Raw genomic sequence first — 20,816 nt, 5'->3', positions numbered from 1 at the left:
AGGTTTGACTGATCGCAGTTCCCACTGGCCGCGGTTTGCCATTCCAGGCCAATGGGGGCTGCAAGAAGTGGCGCGGACCAAGGGATGTGCTGGCCGCCACTTCCCGCAGCCCCCATTGGCCTGGAATGGTGAACCGCATCCAGTGGGATCTGTGATCGGCCGAACCTGCGGACGCTGCAGGTAAACTAATCATCCCGGCCCATCAGTGGATTTCCCTGACGGGCCGCATGCCAAAGGGTGCCGATCTCTGCACCGTAAGCTCAATTTTAACTGCACTTGTAGCTTTGTGAAAGAAAAGTTCTTGTCAGCATAACAATTTATGTGTAGTCTCTCAAAAGGACAATTTAAAAAAATTAAGGTTATGTCAGACAAGCTGCTTGAGACATGACTTTGAAAAACTGATGGTTTTTCAATTTGAAAGTTAACCTAATGTTTAATATGCTGAATCATTTCTCAAAAATCATGACATAAAAACATCTGACTTGTTACATATGCTAAATTCTCAATGAGGGTATCTTTATGACACTGGTGTACAGCATTTGTAGTTATGAGATGGTACTCTCCTCTGGATTATAACTTCCACTGGAGGCCAGATAACTATCACAAGGAAAAATTGTTGTTGCAGCTTAATCTGAAGATCGTGGGTTTTTCATTCCTTTCAGGTCCTTACTTCTGAGGTTCATGAAACCATGGTAACAGGCTGCTTCATTTTTGGAAAAGCCTAAGCAGTCTCTCTGCGGCTCTCCTGCTGAGCAACTAGTGCGGCCTCTGGAGAAAAGGGGAACCAGTTCAGTGTGACATGCTGCCCGGTCCATTTTCCTCCCTTCTCCTGTAATATTCCTACCCACTATGGGCCTGCTCCTGCTCCCACTAAAGTCAATTATATTTTGCACTTAGTTCAATAAAAGAGTATTTTATAACTACATTCAATTTAAAAGAGAAGTTTAAATTTTTTATTAAAAAAAATGATAGTAGATTTTTTTTCCTAAAAAACCTGAACATCTTATTTCACAAAACTGTATATTTGTATCTTTGTACACTTAGAATTGAAAAAGGAGCTCAATTTTTTTTAAACTTCATGTTGTTAAGCTAGAGCAAATGTTTGCAAAAAAGTCTGAGATAGACCCATAAATGTAAGAAGTTACAGTGGAAAAACTAACATGCACTTAAGAAATAGTAAAAAACAAAGACTGGAAATACTGTAACAAAAAAAGGATATAAATAAAACTAAATAAATAAATAAAAAGAAGGCACCTATCCTAGAAAAAGTAAACGTTTGCATTCTCTATAGAGTACTTAAGGCATGGAATCACATTCACATTTCCTACTAAATAGTAATAATTTACCACCAAAAAGAATAGAATTTCAAATAAAAGGGTTTTTGTGGAATAGCAGTTTTGATATGTTGCTTACCCAGTACCAGTGAGATACCTCCCTTCAAGAAAGTCCAATATAATCTCCTGAAAACACGATAAGATCATTTTTCACCAGTGATTACACACAAGGCCCAATGGTCTGTGATGGGATGTTAGATGGGGTGGGATCTGAGTTACTACAGAGAATTCTTTCCTGGGTGCTGACTGGTGAGTCTTGCCCACATGCTCAGGGTTTAACTGATCGCCATATTTTGGGGTCGGGAAGGAATTTTCCTCCAGGGAAGATTGGCAGAGGCCCTGTAGGTTTTTCGCCTTCCTCTGCAGCGTGTGGCACGGGTCTCTTGCTGGAGGGTTCGCTGCACCTTGAGGTCTTTAAACCACGATTTGCGGACTCCAATAACTCAGACATAAGTTAGGGGTCTGTTACAGGAGTGGGTGGGTGAGATCTGTGGCCTGCGTTGTGCAGGAGGTCAGACTAGATGACCATAATGGTCCCTTCTGACCTTAAGTCTATGAATCTATAAGTCTTTTTAAGATAGACAATATTTTTATCCTTGATGTTACTAGATTAATCCTTCCAGTCTACTTATTATACATTTAAAAGTTATATATGCACAGTTTGTTTCTCTATAGTTAAAATTATCTCAAAATTTCCATTATGAAAACTTTCCTAGAGATCTATACCCGCTGTGAAAGAATGTTACTTGAACTTATAAGTCCCTACGGTTTAAAAAAGTGCAAACAAAACAGAATTTAAGTAATTTCAGACACTTTTAAAAACTATATATAAAAAGTTTTCTTCCTTCAATCATCTTTTATTAACAGCTAGGATTTTTCATGCTGCCCATTAGTGAATTAGTCCCTTTGGAAGGATGTGTTTTGTCTTGCGAAGTGCAGAGAAGAAAATGAAAAGAAGGTAACTTATTTACATGCAATTTATTACAAATTTATATTAAAAACAGGAATTGCCATGACAGATAAAACCAGTGATCCATCCATTTCTACCAGTATCCTGTTTCCAGAAGTGGCCCACTACTAGAAAATTGAAGGGAAAGTGTAGAACTCCCATAAAGGACATGGGAGTTCTAACCTAGAAAGTTTCTTCTTAAAGTCAGTCTTGATTGGCATTGATCATGTTTTATTATGCTCTAAAACTGTTTCCAATATATTTTAATTAATAATTTAGCACAAGACAAGTTGATGATCAGCTAGGGTGACCAGATGTCCCAATATTAGGGGCTTTGTCTTATGCAGGCAACTATCCCCCCATCTGCTGTCCCGATTATTCCACACTTGATATCTGGTCACCCTATGATCAGCTGAATGGGTGGAATTCCACATAGTCTGTCTAGAAAGTAGCTGTGCACATCTTGGCAGAACACAGGCAGGCCAGAATGAGATTTGCGCTTTGCTATTGTGCTGCCAATATCCATTTTATGGTTTGACCTGGCTGTTCTTTAAAGCCTCCACTCTTTAGCATAATTGAGGGCTAATTCAGCAAGGTACAAACTCTTGTCTTCGTGAAATGATGTTTATCACAAACACAGCCCTTCCTTTCTGGCAGCTGTTTTTGCCTGAAAACTCTGAAGTGCACAATCACGTTACAAGTGAAGCAAAGCTGATCTCTGAGCCAATAATGCTGTCTGGCCAAGTTAGTTCCCTTAGCACCATTTAAGAGGTGGCAGATCACCTCATGCTATTGGCAAAGTGGTGGACGCTGAAGGTACAACAAGCCCTCATCATATGCCAAATGCTGTTGTTTATATACAGAGAAACAAATTTGGGGAAAGACGAATTTTAGAGGCATGGCCTGCTGAGAAGTCTTGAAAGGAAAAATTTGCCCTTAAACACATATTTTGCAATTCACATACCTGTTTGAGGAATAAAGCAACACTTCACAGGGCTAAGATTGTCTTAAAGCCTTGCCGACCCCAAGGCAGCAGTGATGCTACAATGCACTTCTCCCCAGATGTACATATAAAGAATTCCAGAGAGAGATGAACTAATTAACACACTTACAGCCCATAACGCGCAACTTTTAAAAACCTTTGTCTAAACTGTTTTGCCTTTATAAAATTAAATCTATGTAAAAGACTTCACTGAGAAAACTAGCTTATTTGTGAAACATTTTATAAAGACCTTAAAACTCTATCCCTTATGAATTTTGGCTTAAAGCCCTGAGATATCACCTATCTGAGTTGATCAACTGAAACAAAAATAAAGCATTTAATTGAAAGAGCATGAAAATCGAGGCCCTTGGTCAGCAAGGTATTTAAAGCACATGCCTAATTTGTTGAAAATTTTTTATTAAGGCAAAGATACAATAAAATGATAACATAGTACACTATACATTAGTTATTCAGGATCATGTTAATATTCAGACCACCTGGCTAAAGATTCTGGTTGTCCGAGTGGGGAGCCCTCCTCCTCTGAGTATGCTAAAAAGGGTGACCAAATTTCTAAATACCTAATATTTAGGATGCACATTCCTGATTTTAAGTACATGGGTAGTGCAACTGGCTTCAATGGGATTAATCATGTGCTTACAGTTGAGTGTGTGTTTAGATACATTGCTGAATTGGGGGCTTTAATACTATCAGGCCAATAATTTTGGGTACGTACACTACCTGCCGGATCGGCGGGTAGCCATCGATCTACTGCGGATCAATTTATTGCGTGTAGTGTAGACGCTATAAATTGATCTCCGATCGCTCTCCTGTCGACTGCTGAAATCCAGCTTGGCAAGAGACAGAAGCAAAGTCGACGGGGGAGCGGCGGCCTTTGGCCCCCGCGTCGCGAGGACATGAAGTAAGTGATTCTAAGTCGATCTAAGATACGTCAACTTCAGCTTCGCAGTTCTTGTAGCTGAAATTGCGTATCTTAGATCGATCCCTCCCCCCCGCCCATGTAGACCAGGCCTTTGATACTGAGGTGATACCCTGACAATGCACAAGGAGAAAATCTGGCTAGCTTATTCCTGTCACATTACTGCATAAATACAAAATAAACACTTCACCCTACATTCCTTTTTCTGCCTCAGTCACAACTCCACTGGGTAATCCTCACTTAAAAAGAAACAACCACTCTATGTCATACGTAGCTTTTCATTTCACATTGATTACTTGCTAATTTCCTGGATTAAAAAATATCAAGGAGTGCTATCATATTTGTATTTTATTACCCAACGAGATTTTGATTTTTTATTTTCTCCGTCAGCAAGGATCAGTAATTTGTTCCAACACATTGTGGTTCATGTATTTCTCTTGAAGCCATTCCATTACCATTTGACAAAAGATGGAGTCTGCTGCGATCCAATCATGACAAGTACCCACCTCACTGATGCTTTTTTAATCATCAAGGATGACATGCCTGTCAAGCTCTTGATATATTATGTCAAAGCATATATCATTCAACATGCAAAAGTAGCATTCTAATACAGCACATCTGAGTACAAATGGGTTCATTTATGGAAAGCTGAAATTTAAAGAAAGCAACTAAGAGAGAAAAGGAAAAAAAGAAAAGATACAAAAGAAGTGTTTTACATTGCCGGAGGAAAAGCCACATTCTTTTTTCAATCCTGGTCCTCTCCTGCTTCTCATGCTGATAGGGACTGTGGGAATGCTGAAGAGGCAGTGGACCACTTTTGCTATCATTTGTAACGGTGTAAAGTTGGCGCAATTTCAATGGGTTCCATTTTCAACCCCATCTCTCCCCAGCTCCCAATCTCACTGCCCAGCTAAGTCCCAATCTCCTTCACACCCAGCTTCCAGTCCCATTCCTCCTAAACTCACAAGCAAGGTCTTCCCCCTCTTCCCCGCTTCCCCAAATTCCAATCTCACCAGGCTTCTTGTTCAAATATACTCCTTTCCTCTCCCCCAGCCCAGCTCTTGTCCCTTCTGCATTCATGTCAGGGGGCTTCCTCCTCAATGCTGCCAGGGCACCAGCTGTGGAGTCACTGAGGTCATAGGAGAGACAGGCTCCCTGCTTTCAGTTTTGGTGCCTGATCACATCCTGGCCCAGGAGCAGCACCTTCACCTCTGTCACCTGAAGCATGCTCAGTCACCCTGTAGGGATGGCACATGCCCAGTCTGGTTACCACCAGGAGCTGTGAGAAGCCCAGTCACACTCAATGAGGTTGGAATATTCAGATATTTTAGCTGCTAACCTCTAAGTCGTCTCTACTAGCATGTGAAAACTGAGATTTATAAAAGCTTATAATTTGGCCAAATTTGTGCAGTTTTCCACAGGAACAGCAAAAGGCACATCCCTATCACATAGGCCACTATCCTTCCTGCTAAATTTCAAGTCCCAAACCATGGAATAGTTTCCAGAATTTTTTTTAATTAGCAGAACTATGTATTTTTCCCTAGCCTTGTTCTAAGAAATGGCAGAACTGTTTTGTTTCAAACTTTCCAAAAATCTTCAGCCTGAGGCAGACACCCACTATGGAAAGTTTCAAACCAAGGGCTTTAAGTTTGGCAAAGTTTAAGCAAATGAAAACAGAATCTTATAATGGGAAATGTTGGGCAACAATAATTAATAACTGGCTGTGCTACCAGCCCCACCTATAATATCTCTCCTCCACTCCTTTAGGGGAAGCCATCAAAATGAAAACCAATAGAAAACATCTCAAGCCAGACAAGCTAACGGGGGAGGCAAAAAGGGCAGGGACATTAAAGCGCTGCCGTGGCTGTGCTTTAAGGATGGTCCTTTGCTGCGTCAGCACTGGGCCACTGATGGGAGGCGGGGAGGGCGGGGCGTAGCAATGTTAAAGCGCTGCCACGGCAAAGGACCCTGCAGCGCTTTAAGGTCCCTGCCCCTTTTGCCCCCATCTCGGCCGCTGATGTGGGGGGCAGGAAAAGGGAGCAGCGGGAAAAGAGGTCGGCTATTTAAAAGGGCCCGGGGCTCCGGACGCTGCTACCGCAGCAGCGGCATCCGGAGCCTCGGGCCCTTTAAATTACCACGGGAACCCCGGGTGGCATGGACCAGGCGGCCTGGAAGGGCTGGCTGGGGGATGCTGACCCCTAGCCCTAGCCCTTCCACCCCAGGCCCCGCCCCTTCTGGGGGCCAGAGCCACCCCCACCCCGTACCAGTAAGTATCCTGAGTTACTTTCACCCCTGTGTAGTAATAATAATCTTTTTATTAGATTACACATTTGAATTTATATTCTTGCAAAGAGCTGTTAACAGATAGGCCTGCCATATTTGGGACCCTGTGAATACGTAAGTAATCCTAGATAATTATACATGTATATGTAGATATCTTAAGAAATGTCAGCATGGCCCTCTTAACCCATGGTCTGTTAACACGCGGTCATTACGGCTTGACACCCGACATCCGCGCGTAAACAGGTCTGTACTGTACAGGCTAAATTTGTAGCTCTGATTACAGTTCATGACACCTTGAGACTACAAATATAATACAGAAAATACAAAATTGTTGCTGGAATTTTAACTTTTGCATTTCCTTATTTTATTTTAACTGAGCAAATTATTTTTCATTTATGTATACATAGACTTGACTGACTTCACCACAAAGCTTCAACACTTATCTGTACCGTAACATTTTAAAATCCTCTTTTAGTATTACTTTTTTAAATAAAAGTTAAAATAAATAAAAACACTCAGAGCGAGGCAAGACAGTATAAAAAAATTTAAGGAAACCAATGCAATTTTCACTGCATTTCACATCATGCTAGCCTCTGATTCATGTACAGAAATTGAGACTCTACTAATAACAGCTGAACTCTCACTTTTGCTTTAATTCAAGAATCTAATTATTTGGCTTCCTAACAAAACAAAAAGTGATGTCCACTACTCTCCCTCCACAATGACAGCAGCTCTCAAATGTCATTGGACTTGAAATGCTACAAGTACACTCCAGCATAATTTGACTGTTCTGCTAACATTGTAAGGAACAAACTGTCTGGACACTCACAGTTGATGGCATTTGAAAAAGATCACCAGGGAACTGATGGTCAAAGGGTAGTTTCAGTGCACTGATTTCCTGATATGTTTTTTAAAAAAATAAAAAAATAAAAAAAGGAAAACTTGTTAGCACAGGTGTACTCATGCAAGGACACACGGTATAGAAAATCCTCCTATAACATTTTTGTAAATTTGTGAGCTTCTCTCTCTCTCTCTCTCGTCTGATACATATACTACATACAGTACTCATTTTCTCACTAATGCTACCACTCAAGCTTTAAGATTAAGTATAACCTGCACCTTAACATGTCTTCCTTCTTTCTCTATTGTCTCAACAAACAAATGAAATAGATGACTGACACAAGAGCAAGGTAGTTACCTGCTGATAAAATCTCCTTCAGGATAAAGAGAGATTATGAGTCCTTTCAAATTGGAGCTATAAATCTTTGCCTTGAAGGACAACTACTTATTCCACAAAGATAATGCAAGATGGGTTGAAGTATAAAGAAAAAATATAAAACTACTGAAACATGTCAGTATTAAAATGGTCATCATCATCATCGCTGGCAATCTGTGCAGAGAAAACTTGTCCGTCTCAACAACAGAAGTTGATCCAGTAAAAGATATTACCCTCACCCATTTTCTCTCTCTAGCATCTTGGGACCGACACAGCTACAACAACATTTCATTAAACTTTTCCAAACAGTTTGCTTTCAGATGTTTACCTAGCACATCCATTTACGTTTGTGAGAGGTGCATACACATAACTGCAGGCAGAATCTGGCTCAGAATGATTCGAGAAGTATGTTAATACATCAGTATACAGAGATGGTATTACGGTGGACATGAAAAACTGCTGTTGCACTTTATTAGAGCCGTGTGCTAGGTTGTTCTTTGCTACCATCAGATTCTCAGTTTTTCAGAGTGAAGAATATAGACTGTGATTTTCAAAGGGGCCTAGAAGAGTTAGCTATAGATCTTCCCATTGACTTTCATTGGGAGTTGTGCATCTAAGTCTCCTAGGTCCCGCAAAAACTCAGCCTTCTTACATGCCTATAACATTCCCAAAACATAATGGATGCTATCCACATAAAATAAAAAGTAACATTTTTTTTTTTTTTACTAAGGACCAGATTTTTAAGGTATGTAGGTGCCAAAGGATGCAGATATGTGCCTAGTAGGATATTCAGACGTGCCTAGGCATCTAACTTTCCTTGATTTCCACGGAACTCGTACCCCTAGGTGCTTTTGAAAAGCCCACAAAATACCCAAGGTCCTGAGTTCCATGGAAAACAATGGAAGTTAGGTGCCTAGGCACGTCTGAATATCCCACTAGGTACATGTCTGCATCCTTAGGCACCTACATACCTTAAAAATCTGGCCCTAAGCGCCCAGTATGAAATTACACTAGTATTTTCAGTTCATCTGAAATTGTCATGAGACCATGTAACTGTGTGCCTGACTTTAGTAGTCACTAGTGGCCTTATTTTTAAAGATAATGAGCACCTACAGCTCCCAATGATTTAAATGAGTTTTGTGGGTACTCGGCTCCGAGAAATCAGGCCATAAAACCTGCCACCCACACCCAGTCAGAATTGTTGATAGAAGTGTGATGCTTTCTTTGCCTGAATTTGCCTGACAGAGCATGCCCATTCTCAAAGCTGAAGTGTCTACAGCTGATTCTGAAGCAGTATGTCTGAATCAGTTTTATATCTTTTAGCATATGGGGCCTTTTTACCCTTAGCTCAAAGTTAATATGATAATCTGTGAATACTTTACATAAATACAACTAGCTAGGCTTCAAGAAGGAAAAATCAGCTCAAATTAAAAGGACTATCAGTGTGCATGGCAAAAGCCATATAGTTCAAATTATCTAACCTCTCTGTGTCATTTGCCAGGTGTGATAGGAACTTTCACAACATCCTTCTGTGAAACGCAGCAAACAAAGGCGTTGTTTGGATGGCCCCATTTCAGTGAGACCTAGCTCTGAACTTACTCATACCTATCCAGACAGTTTGCTAGCATATCACAGTGTCTCTGTTTTCAAAGGGATCTTGCTATTCAGGCATCAAGAACACATTTTGGCAGCCACTTTCATAACTGGTATCATTCTTCCTCTTTGCTGCTGAAATAAGATAAGAGTTTTACTTGCAACCACCAATTGCTTTAACTTATTTTTTCTGAAGCCAACTGAGTGGTAGGAAACTCAACTGCTTGAAAGAGATTAGAAGGGATGGCAAAGACTGTCATGTCTTGAAACAATCTTCCCTTTCAGGTATATTTCAATCTATGCTCTCAGCTGGTTATAAAACCCACAACAGGTGCTAAAAGAAATCATAATCGCTTTTGTGTACTGTATGAGGCAAATATATTAATGTATTCTTTATTAGCTAGGAAGACAAAAAAAAAACCACAGGTCTCCGGTAGATTGCATGAAAGCTATGGAAGAGCCTGGATATCACCAAAATTCTGGAGAACATGTTCTCCATTAGAGACTAACAAATTTATTTGAGCATAAGCTTTCGTGGGCTGGGCTGTAGCCCACCAAAGCTTATGCTCAAATAAATTTGTTAGTCTCTAAAGTGCCACAAGTACTCCTGTTCTTTTTGCAGATACAGACTAACACGGCTGCTACTCTGAAACATGTTCTGCATTATACAATAGGAAACAGAAAACACCCCTTTCCTAATAATAACTATAGTAAGGAGAGTAATAATAAAACAACGACAACATTGACAACAAAGTACTTTACAAAGGTTGGGGGGAAATAGTCTCATTTTACACATACAAATACAGCAGGGGCACAATGAGGTCACGTCAAGATCATAGAGCAAAAAAAAAAAAAAAAGGCTGTGATAGCGATCAGCGGCAGCTCCACCGCATCACTTTCTTCTTCGGCGGCAGTTCGGCAGCAGGTCCTTCCCTTCAAGAGGGACCCGCCGCCAAATTGCCGCTGAAGATCCAGATGTGCCGCCCCAAGCACCTGCTTGCTGAGCTGGTGCCTGGAACTGGCTCTGATCCCTAGATTTTGAGAAAATGTAATACTGAGTTCTGATCTGAGCACATCTCAATCTTTTTCTTATCATTGACCAGATCTTAATAGGGGGACTGTCTCCTGGGCCAATTTCCTTCCATTCATAATCACATAGCCTACCCTTCCCTCTTCAGTCACAATTACATAGCATCCCTTTGGCAACTACAGCAAATGCTTACATGGAAGAGTAATGCTGGCAATGTGGCTTTAGCAGTCTTGTAATACAATATAGCAGCTGGAAACAAGGAGAAGAGCCAGAACCATGTGATTCCTCTCTCTAAGGACCATCAGCAAATATTTACTAGACCAATGGTCACGAGACCACAGCTTGAGGACTTCTGCAATACAATATGTAGTTGAGATAGAATTAGGAAAACTCATTTCTGTGCCTTGACTATCATTTACCAGGTTTGTTTACTTCATAGCAATTAATTTACTTAATTAGTCACTTAATTACTGAAGTGTTATTTAGCAATATTTTCCTAAAACCACAGAACATATGGAGTTAACACAACAGGCAACTGTGCAGACTGCTAAAACTACTTACTGAGATGAAGTTAGTCAGGATAAGAAAAACAGTATAACACAAATTGTTTTCCCCTGTGAAGAGCTGATTAACTAAGAAAATACTCCCCTAAACAAGAGAGAGAGGGAGCAAGCTAAGGAGTTCTCTAGCAGCATTTCAATTTGCATTTGGGAAAATTAATGTTTTCCAGTGAGTAGTATGCAATCCTTTAGTTTTTTTGAGTATGCAAATAAATTATGGTATGACTTCCAATGTCTAAAAGTAGCAACAGGTTACACAAAAGATAGGATGCTAAACCTACTATGAAAAATCAGAATGTGGTTTAAGTACAGGATTACAGAAAAAAATAGTTCAAATGTTTCACTAAATGGACTGATCAGATTTTGTTTTTCTAAATAATAATAAAAGAATTACCGGTATGATTTCTAAAGATGATAAAAAAATAATCAAGCTTCTGCCCCTGACATGGATAACACTTCTTGCCTGTTCAAAGGAGTTATATAGTGTTGTGATTTCTATTTTCTTCCTTTAATAGACCAGATATATTCCCTCCTCTCCCCACTCCCGAGTTGCTCAGAATCCTTTCTCCTACTCCAGTTAAGTCTCTTTGCTTTGTTATTCACAGTGACACAACTATTGATAGCAGATGTAATGTAAATGCAGGTTGCTGCATAATAGAGACCTGCCAATACGATGTACATAGCAATCGTTTCTGTACTATGCTATAGGCTTTGCCCATAGTTATCACACAACCCTTTCCTCCCTGTGTTCATTCCCAGAAACCAAACCTGCTGGTCAAAGTAATTCTGAAACTTTCTCCAATAATGTAGGTGAGCAGAAGTGTATGGAACCTTGATGAAGTGTATCTTGAGTAAAGCCATTTTCACTTACTGTACATTGGCAGCTTAGAAGCAACAACTGCTTTAGACTGAATTCTAGGATTTAAAATAAGACTAACGACAATTTAGTTTAAATTTCTCAAGTTTCTTACTTGTTAAATTATGATGGAGTTTTTGGAGGAAGAGATGGGGGGCGGAAATAGTGAAGGAGCAAGCATCAAAGCACATTGCATTAGAATTTACATTTGAACCTGTAGAGCAATTAGAATTGAATAAGAGAACTACCTTTCAGCTCTCACAGGAGAGAGAGAGAAAATGATCAAAAGTAATTTCATTACTTTTAGACAACTAAGTCTTCACTACTAAATAAACTGAACTATTTTAGTAAGTGAACATAATATTCTAAACCGGGGTTCTCAAACTGGGGTCAGGACCCCTCAGGGGGTCATGAAGTTATTAGATGGGGGGTTGTGAGCTTTCAGCCTCCACCCCAAACCCCACTTTGCCTCCAGCATTTATAATGGTGTTAAATATGTAAAGAAGTATTTTTAATTTAAAAGGGGGTCACACACAGAGGCTTGCTATGTGAAAAGGGTCACCAGTACAGAAGTTTGAGAACCACTGCTCAAAACACATGTGTGTACTATTTAATTCTGAGAACTCTCATATTTTAAAAGAAATTGCAAGTGAAACAGATTGGCACTTCAGACTAGGGTGACCAGACATCTCAGTATTATCCCACTATTAGAGGCTTTGTCTTACATAGGCAACTATAACACTCCTACCCAAAACAGAAACTGCCCCAATTTTTCATACTTGCTATCTGGTCACCTTACTTCAGACACTCATCAATTCTCCAACCTGCACTTTAGGCTGCATAAATCAACTCTTTTTGTCAAACCAAATCACAAAAAAATGCTTTGCAAATGCAATAAAGAGACAGTGAATGGCCAAAATACCAGCCACTGTTATTAAATAAACAATATTAATCAACCTACACCAGACAGGAAGTCTTTGCCAGACTTTACCAAGATCCAGCATGCTTATAACCCACACCTCTGCAGGAAGCACACAAATTTGGACACACCTTGAGAGTAATTACCATTACCTGACATTTTCTCAGCATGGTACAGTTCATTCTGCTGTCATGCAGGTGTGTTGTCCTCTCCTAACAATTGCAAAGGGCAAGGCTTTAATCTGTGGATGAGGACAGATTTACAGCCCAACACCCTGTTGCCCTCCCCATGCTCACACATATTCAAATAGAGAGGGCAGGTGGCTTGATCCAGCTGCTCCCTGGATCATGGTTTATTGACTAAATGTGCTTTTATACGAGAGAGTGACCTTTGGCAAAGCATCAAAGACATGAGTGGGAAAAATACAAATTCAAGTAGGTAAAAATAGTCTGGTAGTAGCAATATTCTGGTAAGATCACAATTTACAGGTACCAGTTAAGTAGCTTTTAGAAACTGAAAATAATTAAGCCATTATGTTTTTATATGTTAACATTAATTTGTGCAAGAGCTTTTTCTAGGATAAGGAAAAAGGAGCACATTTGAGTAACAACTCCTTAGATTTTATCATGCATTATCCATTCGCAAGCATGTCAGGTGCTTGAATGGGAAAGGTAACAGAGAATAATTAAAAATAGATTTTTACTCACAGGAAAGCTACAGCTCTACCTCTTTAATAAATCTAACCCCTTTTTACTGTACAGTTAAATAAATGGAAGAGTAAGTCATGATTAAAACACCCAACAACTAATATTCCTACTCAAGGGATAGTATCTCAATAGACATCTGGAGAATGTACTGATTAATTAATAGATTCATTAATTAGACAGCTGTACTGTTAGAAGATAATTTAATTGTTTGGATTAATAACCCTACTAATTAATACTAAAGAAAATTATCAACCTTATAATTGAGAAAACGCTGACTTCCTAAATGTCCAGCTGTGTGATTAAGATCCCCATTCTAAAATATGGTAGCTAGCTACAGACTGACTTACAGTACCATATGTGCCGTGGGAAGACAGGACACCCTTGCTATAACAAACCCATTGGGATCCAGGCCATTTTTCGTTATAGCCAGGGGTTTGTTATAGTGAAAGAGCCTCACCATAGGGATGGGGGCAGCTGACAACTCCTCCAGCCACGTCACTGTGGCAGGGCTCAAGGTGGGATCCAGGGATCAGGTTCATTATAGCCAAAGGTTCGTTATTATGAAAGGTATTTTAGCAAGGATGTACTTTATTGTTACAGAACAATTCTAAAATGAGTCATGTCTCAAGTCTCTTCTACACATACACGAACTGTGCAATATCACAATTATCCAGGTATTTCTTGATTTTCTGCTATGGCATTGATGAGGGGATCTGAGAATAACAATGGCAGACAACAAACATCTGTGGAAATATACAATCATGTGACAACCCATTTCTTAAGTTAAAATCACCAAGATAGGCAAAAAACACACATGCGAAAAAGAAACTATCTTCTATGAGTATGTTTAGAGTTGGGCCAAAATATTCATATGTAACCTTATTTAATAGCCTTGTCTGATCAAGAATGTAGCTTGCTTCCATTTTTCAGAAAATAATATTTTTTTAATTATATAGAGGATTTCATACAAACTATATAAATTCAAGAATCACTTCACCTACCACTGAAGTGACAAATGATTGAAGGTCATCAGAAGGGCAGCCAACTCTTGGGTGGAGTGTCCCTGCTGTTCAACAGCAAGTCCAAAACCCCATTATGGGACTTTCCTCTCTTACAGATGGAGTTGTTAGCAATTCTTGCAGTTAAAGTTGCCAGCACTGATCATTAGAAGATCCTTTTTTCTGTTGTGTATACCTTTAAATGTGAAGGCTGAAAATTTCCATACTGGATGTCTGCTCCAGGCTTCTTTTTGCTGGAAAGTTTCAGCAAAAATGGTTCAGTCATTTTTGAGAACAAGAGCTAGTAAAAAAACACGTCGTTTTGCCCATGTTAAAAAGATGCTTACAACCTTATAGTTGAGAGGCTCTAGTCCTTCCATGATTTGGAGCAAGGACTTAAAATTTGTCAGAGGGGTTGTTTGGTGTCACGAATGTGCCTTTTACTAATCCCAGGAAAAAATGCGTAAATGTGGTCAAGTGGTCAACTGCCTAAATGTGGTCACAACTCCCACATGTGTAGTAGAGACAGTATGGTAACTGAATGATCTGAAAATTCTGTCTACACTGACCATGCTCTGTCCCAAGGCTGAAGGTGCTGAGCAGGACTATCTCTGCAATTGCTATTTCGAGCTGTTGTGGTGCCCAGCATCAGAACAGCAGAGAGAGTCTCGCTCCTGTGCTCTCAATGCTCCCACTTCTGGATCCCAGGCACTGTGAAGGAGTCATCACACTGAAATGCAGAAGAAACAAGAACTGCACCAAGGCAGGGCCAAGGGAGTATGCAGAGCCAATGAGTCTAAGAGTGGGGAGACAGAGACTGGATCATGAGCCAGGGAGGCAGAGGGAAAGACTGGGCAAGAAGACTGGGTCAAGAAGCCTATGGGGGGAAATGGGATGAGGAGCTCAGAGAGGGGACTGGAACTGAATTGGGATGGGGAGACAGGCTGGGAGTCCAAAGAAGGGAGACTGAGAACGGCTGGGCAAAGAGACTGGGATAAGAAGCCTAGGGAGAGATGTCAGGAACTGGCTAGATAAGGAGATTGTGATGAGAGATAGAGAGAGATAGGACTGGGATAAGAACAGGCTTGAGAGGGGTCAGGCATGGGGGGAGGGACAAAAGGGTCCATGATCACTAGCAAACACTCCCCTCCAGAACCTGGAATGGAACCCAAGAGTTCTGAGTCTCAACATTTGTTTGCAAATATCTGTGAAACCCACTGGCAACATGTCTCATCCCCGTCTAGCACTAGTCCACACAGAGGATGACAACCTACTACTGGAATCAGTTACTCCGTTAACTCAAGTGGCAGCAGTCGGTGAGATAGACCTAAAGGTTTCAACCCTGTTGATGAACCTGTGGCTCTCAATATGATGCTACATGGTGGAAATTACACACAAAAACTGTGTTAAAGGAGTATTAAGGAAGCAAAGTCAAGCACTCACAATCTAGGACATTCCAGAATGAAGGCTGCCTGTGCAATTTTAATTCTGCCCCCTTGTACAGATGCATTATGATACATCCTTTTGAATTACATGATCACATACCATCTTTTCCACAGAATCCCTGCCTCATTTGGTACACAGGATCGATCTGCTCCGGGAATTAATCGGGATGGTGTAGTGAAGGAGACTGTTCTCTGTTGGACAGCTGCTTCATTTGTTGTATGAGCTAGAAGTAATGTAGTGAATGAAGTAGGGAACTGCAGGAAGAGAGGTCTCATTGTTAAGACAGCTGAATATTGATCTGGATACCTGAATTCTAAATGCTGCCTCTGCCAGAGCTCCTTTGTGATGCTAAACTTTCCACATGTGGCCACTAATTGTATATTCCTCATTTTCTGTGTGCCCAACTTGAGACTCAGGGGTCTAATTTGCAGAAGTGCTGAGCACTCAGAGCTGCAGCTGAATGCAATGGGAACTGTGGTTTGAACATAAGATGCTATATAATGCAACATATACTGAAAAATCAAGTCCTAGGTATGCCAAATTGAGCACCCAAAATTAGTGGATGATTTTGCCCTTAATCTCTTGGTGCCTCAGTTCTTCATTCATGAAACAGAAATACTACTACCTCATGGGAATGTTACGAAAATACATTCATAATTTTTGTGAAGCAATAAGAGACTATAGTGATGAGCACAAAAAAAGCGCATGAGGAAATAAGTAATTCTTTATTCAGAGCAGAGTTTGAATAGTGTGCAGAAAACAAGACATTGGGCATATATAGAATAAAGATAAAACAAAATTTTGACCATCACTCAACCTGTGCACTGATTGAGGGATGGGTCCTACAGAAAAAGTAATATGTGATCATGTAATTAAAGACTTTTTTGCAATGCATATGCCCAAAGGGAATGAATTACAGCTGCACAGATAACCTTAATTTTGACATTTCCTAAACTTTTGATTGCTTGACTTTGCAACCTTATTTGTCTTTGAATTTAGGTTTTTGTTTGTAATAAAATTATTAATGAAGTCTTTGCACATACTTCACATTAGTACTATGCACAATTCTCCCAGACACCATCAGAGGCCATATTTTACAAAATGGTACAAAATCTTTAAGCAGAAGTTTCACAACAGTCCTGGCATCTGCTTTCCTGCAGGGAAAAGCTTCAACCCAATTGGTAAATACATCAACTAAAACTAATACATATTCAAATTGTTCACAAGGGGCTGCCATTAGATTAGCACAACAGAGGGCCTGGGTTATGTCCTCTAGAAAGAAGAGGGACCTGACCGGATCCTTATGGGATGGGGCCAATACTGCCGCAGCACTTTGGAATATTTTTAAGAACCAGGAACATGATGAGAAATTGGGCCAACTAGAGAAGGCCACCGGCCTAATTTCTGGGGCACAGGTAACTCAAGTGCAAACCGGAGTGGGTGAGTTACATGTCATTTCCGCCCTTAGTTCTATGACTCAGAAGTTATTGAGAGAGATGGTACTGAATATCACTGAGGCTGGGAAGGCATTGCAGTGGGATCTAGCATGTTCAGAAATTCAGGATTTCCTGAATGACCAGCTGATGGCCATTCAGAATGATCTAGAGCACCAAGCTTGGCCCACTGCCCTTACAGACACGTCAGGAGTACCATCTGATCTGTGGCTATGGAGACATACTTGGAGACTTTCTGGATGGAAGTCTGGATGTTCACAGTGCTCCTTCCAAGCATATGGACCGGTTAAGGGGGTGTGGGCTCCCACATACCGAATCCTACCGGGTCCATGGGGAGGATGCATATGGGATTGGGTAATTCACCGAGATATCTGGGAAGTGAGACCGCCTGATTCTCCTAATCGATTTTTAGTTAGTGCTCCTGGGATTACAGCTGATATTTGGATGGGGTTAGGAAATCTATGGACATTTTGGCCGTTAGAACCACCACAGCTTCAGTGTGTACGGAAACTGAAGCCAGGGGAAGTTGTCGCTGTTTATGACAATATTTGCTGGGAGGGTAGAGGTCAAGGAACTACCCTGACAGGACACCCACTTTTTCAAGCTAATGATAGCTGTGTGTACGTTAATGCCACCACATTACAAGATATACATATTAATCTTACCACTGCTGCAGGCAATCATATCATTTACTGGCCTGCAGATAGAATGTTGCAAGTAGCTCTTAGATTTCAGGTATATTTTAATTGGATTAGAGTAGTGCCTGATCGGTTTCAAAATTTGCTTTCATTGTTACCAGAGGTTCAAAGAATTTCTGAATTGCAAGGGCAAATTCATATGCTTCAGAATATATATCATGCTGAACAGAATGCCTTTTATACAGCTTATAGAGTGTCTACTTTATGTACTACGTATGATGTATTGTGCTTTGTAACCAAAACTGTACAACAACCCCATTATTTTATTCCTATGGGAATGCTATTGTTTGTAGTGTTGTTAGTTAGTTTAGGATTATGTTATTGTTGTTGTTGTTGTAAAAGACGTAATGATAGTAATAATACCTTTCATGTTCATGCTAATCATGCATTGTCATTACATCCCATGAAAACCCCTAAGGTTGACATATCTGCTGTAGAATCTGAAATCCATGGTTTAATGCAAATTGAGATTTGAAATATTTGTTGTACTAGAAGTACAAAAGGGGGGAGTGTGGAAGCCAGGAAATAATTAACAAGGATTTGAAGGGATCTTAATGCATGTCAGTTAGTTAGCATGAGTTAGGCTAGCTGTAACCCTAATGACGTGAGATTTGTAGAAGCAAGATAATGTGAGACAGAGTGAACTGTGTGAAAAGTTATTACGACTTGCAATTCAGATAACCAAATATGCAGTCTTGCTTTTTCTAGTAGTGAGACAAATAAGAGATAGCAGAAAGGCTTATGTATAAACAAATGCAATTGTTTTCTCTTTACTGTCTCCATGATTGCTAGCTATTGTCTGTAACAAAGGTATAAATGCTTGTTGTAATTGTTTACCAATTGAGAGAGACCTGTCCGGGACAAGGGGCAACCCTGTTTCCTAGGACACTCCCTCCCTCTATTGTAATTACTAGAGAAAGAATAAAGTATTTGATTTTGCTGCACCCAAACAGAAAGAGAGAACTGAGTTTTTCTCCGACACAGGTGTCGAAAAGTATTTCAATGGGAGTTAGGCACCTAGAAAATCCCATTAGGCACCTTTACCTTTTAAAATCTCCCCTAAACCCATATTTTCAAAAGTAGAGACCCTAGGTTCATGAACAAAAATTTATGCACCATTATGACTCTGCATACCAAGAGTATATGTGACTGCTAATGGCCATTTAGATGCCTAACCAGACTTAAAAATCTAACACCAATAATTTCATTCAAAAATTTATGGTGAAGTCCTGTCCCCATTGAAGCCAATGGGAATTTTGCTAAGAATGCTTACTTAATATTCAGTATGACATTTGGACATCCCTACAGAAAACAAGGTTCCTATTCATCAAAGAGTGGAAGGATATGGATGTGGTAGACTTACAGTTTTCTCCGTCTTTATAAATATATTGACTATGAGAGTAGTTATAATGACTGGAGCTGCAGGGCCTGTCACTGATGTTGGCTTGTGTGTCTACGTGTTCTTTCATTGTGCTGTCCTGCATCACATAGACAGCTGGTTTAGCAAACCTCAATAGTGTTATTGTGTTTAGCAGACCTCAATAGTGCCCAGTGTTATTAAGTGCTGAAGACCGAAATGGCGTTGTCTCAGTAACACTGTTCAGGCTGCCCAGTGCTTCTGTCATAAGAACATAATGGCGGCTATACCGGGTCAGACCAAAGGTCCATCTAGCCCAATATCCTGTCTTTTGACAGTGGCCAACGCCAGGTGCCCCAGAGGGAATTAACAGAACAGGTAATCATCAAGTGATCCATTCTCTGTTGCCCATTCCCAGCTTCTCACAAACAAAAGCTAGGGATACCATACATGCCCATCCTGGCTAATAGCCATTGATGGACCTATCCTCCATGAATTTATCTAGTTCTTCTTTGAACCCTGTTATAGTCTTGGCCTTCACAATATCCTCTGGCAAGGAGTTCCACAGGTTGACTGTGAGTTCTGTGAAGAAATACTTCCTTTTGTTTGATTTAAACCTGCTGCCTATTAATATCATTTGGTGACCCCTAGTTCTTGTGTTATGAGAGGAGTAGATAACACTTCCTTATTTACTTTCTCCACATCAGTCATGATTTTATAGACCTCAATCATATCCCCCATTATTTGTCTCTTTTCCAAGATGAAAAGTCCCAGTCTTATTAATCTCTCCTCATACAGAAGCTGTTCCATACCCCTGATCATTTTTGTTGCCCTTTCCTGAACCTTTTCCAATGCCAATATATCTTTTTTGAGATGGGGTGACCACATCTGCATGCAGTACTCAAGGTATGGGTGTGCCTTGGATTTATATACAGGCAATATTATATTTTTTGTCTTATTATTTATCCCTTTCTTAATGATATCCAACATTCTGTTCGCTTTTTTGACTACCGCTGCACATTGAGTGGATATTTTCAGAGAACTATGCACGACTCCAAGATCTTTCTTGAGTGGTAAAAGCTAATTTAGACACCATCATTTTATATGTATAGTTTGGCTTATGATTTCCAGTGCGCATCACTTTGCATTTATCAACATAGAATTTCATCTGCTATTTTGTTGCACAGTCACTCAGTTTCAAGAGCTCCTTTTGTAGCTCTTCACAGTCTGCTTGGGACTTAAACATCTTGGGTAGTTTTGTATCGTCTGCAAATTTTGCCACCTCACTGTTTACGTCTTTTTCCAGATCATTTATTAATCTGTTGAATAGCACTGGTCCCAGTTCAGATCCCTGGGGGACACTACTATTTACTTCTCTCCATTCTGAAAACTGCCCCTTTATTCCTACTCTTTGTTTCCTATCTTTTAACCAGTTACCAATCCATGAGAGGACCTTCTTTCTTATCCCATGACAGCTTACTTTGCTTAAGAGCCTTT

The 20,816-nt window shown here is 40.2% G+C and overlaps 1 protein-coding gene across 1 annotated transcript in view; it reads right to left on the bottom strand.

Annotated features, from left to right (window-relative positions):
* Positions 1 to 329: 329 nt before the first annotated feature.
* Positions 330 to 20,816, bottom strand: part of SAMD5 (sterile alpha motif domain containing 5) — an 85,236-nt gene continuing 64,749 nt past the window's right edge. Inside the window, exon 3 of the mRNA XM_045009694.1 lies at positions 330 to 768. Within this exon, the coding sequence (XP_044865629.1) occupies positions 757 to 768 (12 nt within the window). The 3' untranslated portion in view covers positions 330 to 756. The remainder of the gene's footprint in view (positions 769 to 20,816) is intronic.

Source organism: Mauremys mutica, chromosome 3 (assembly GCF_020497125.1).
Source record: "Mauremys mutica isolate MM-2020 ecotype Southern chromosome 3, ASM2049712v1, whole genome shotgun sequence".
NCBI lineage: Eukaryota > Metazoa > Chordata > Testudines > Geoemydidae > Mauremys > Mauremys mutica.
Note: the sequence above shows the minus strand (reverse complement) of the source record. Positions and strands in the feature narration are given on the sequence as shown.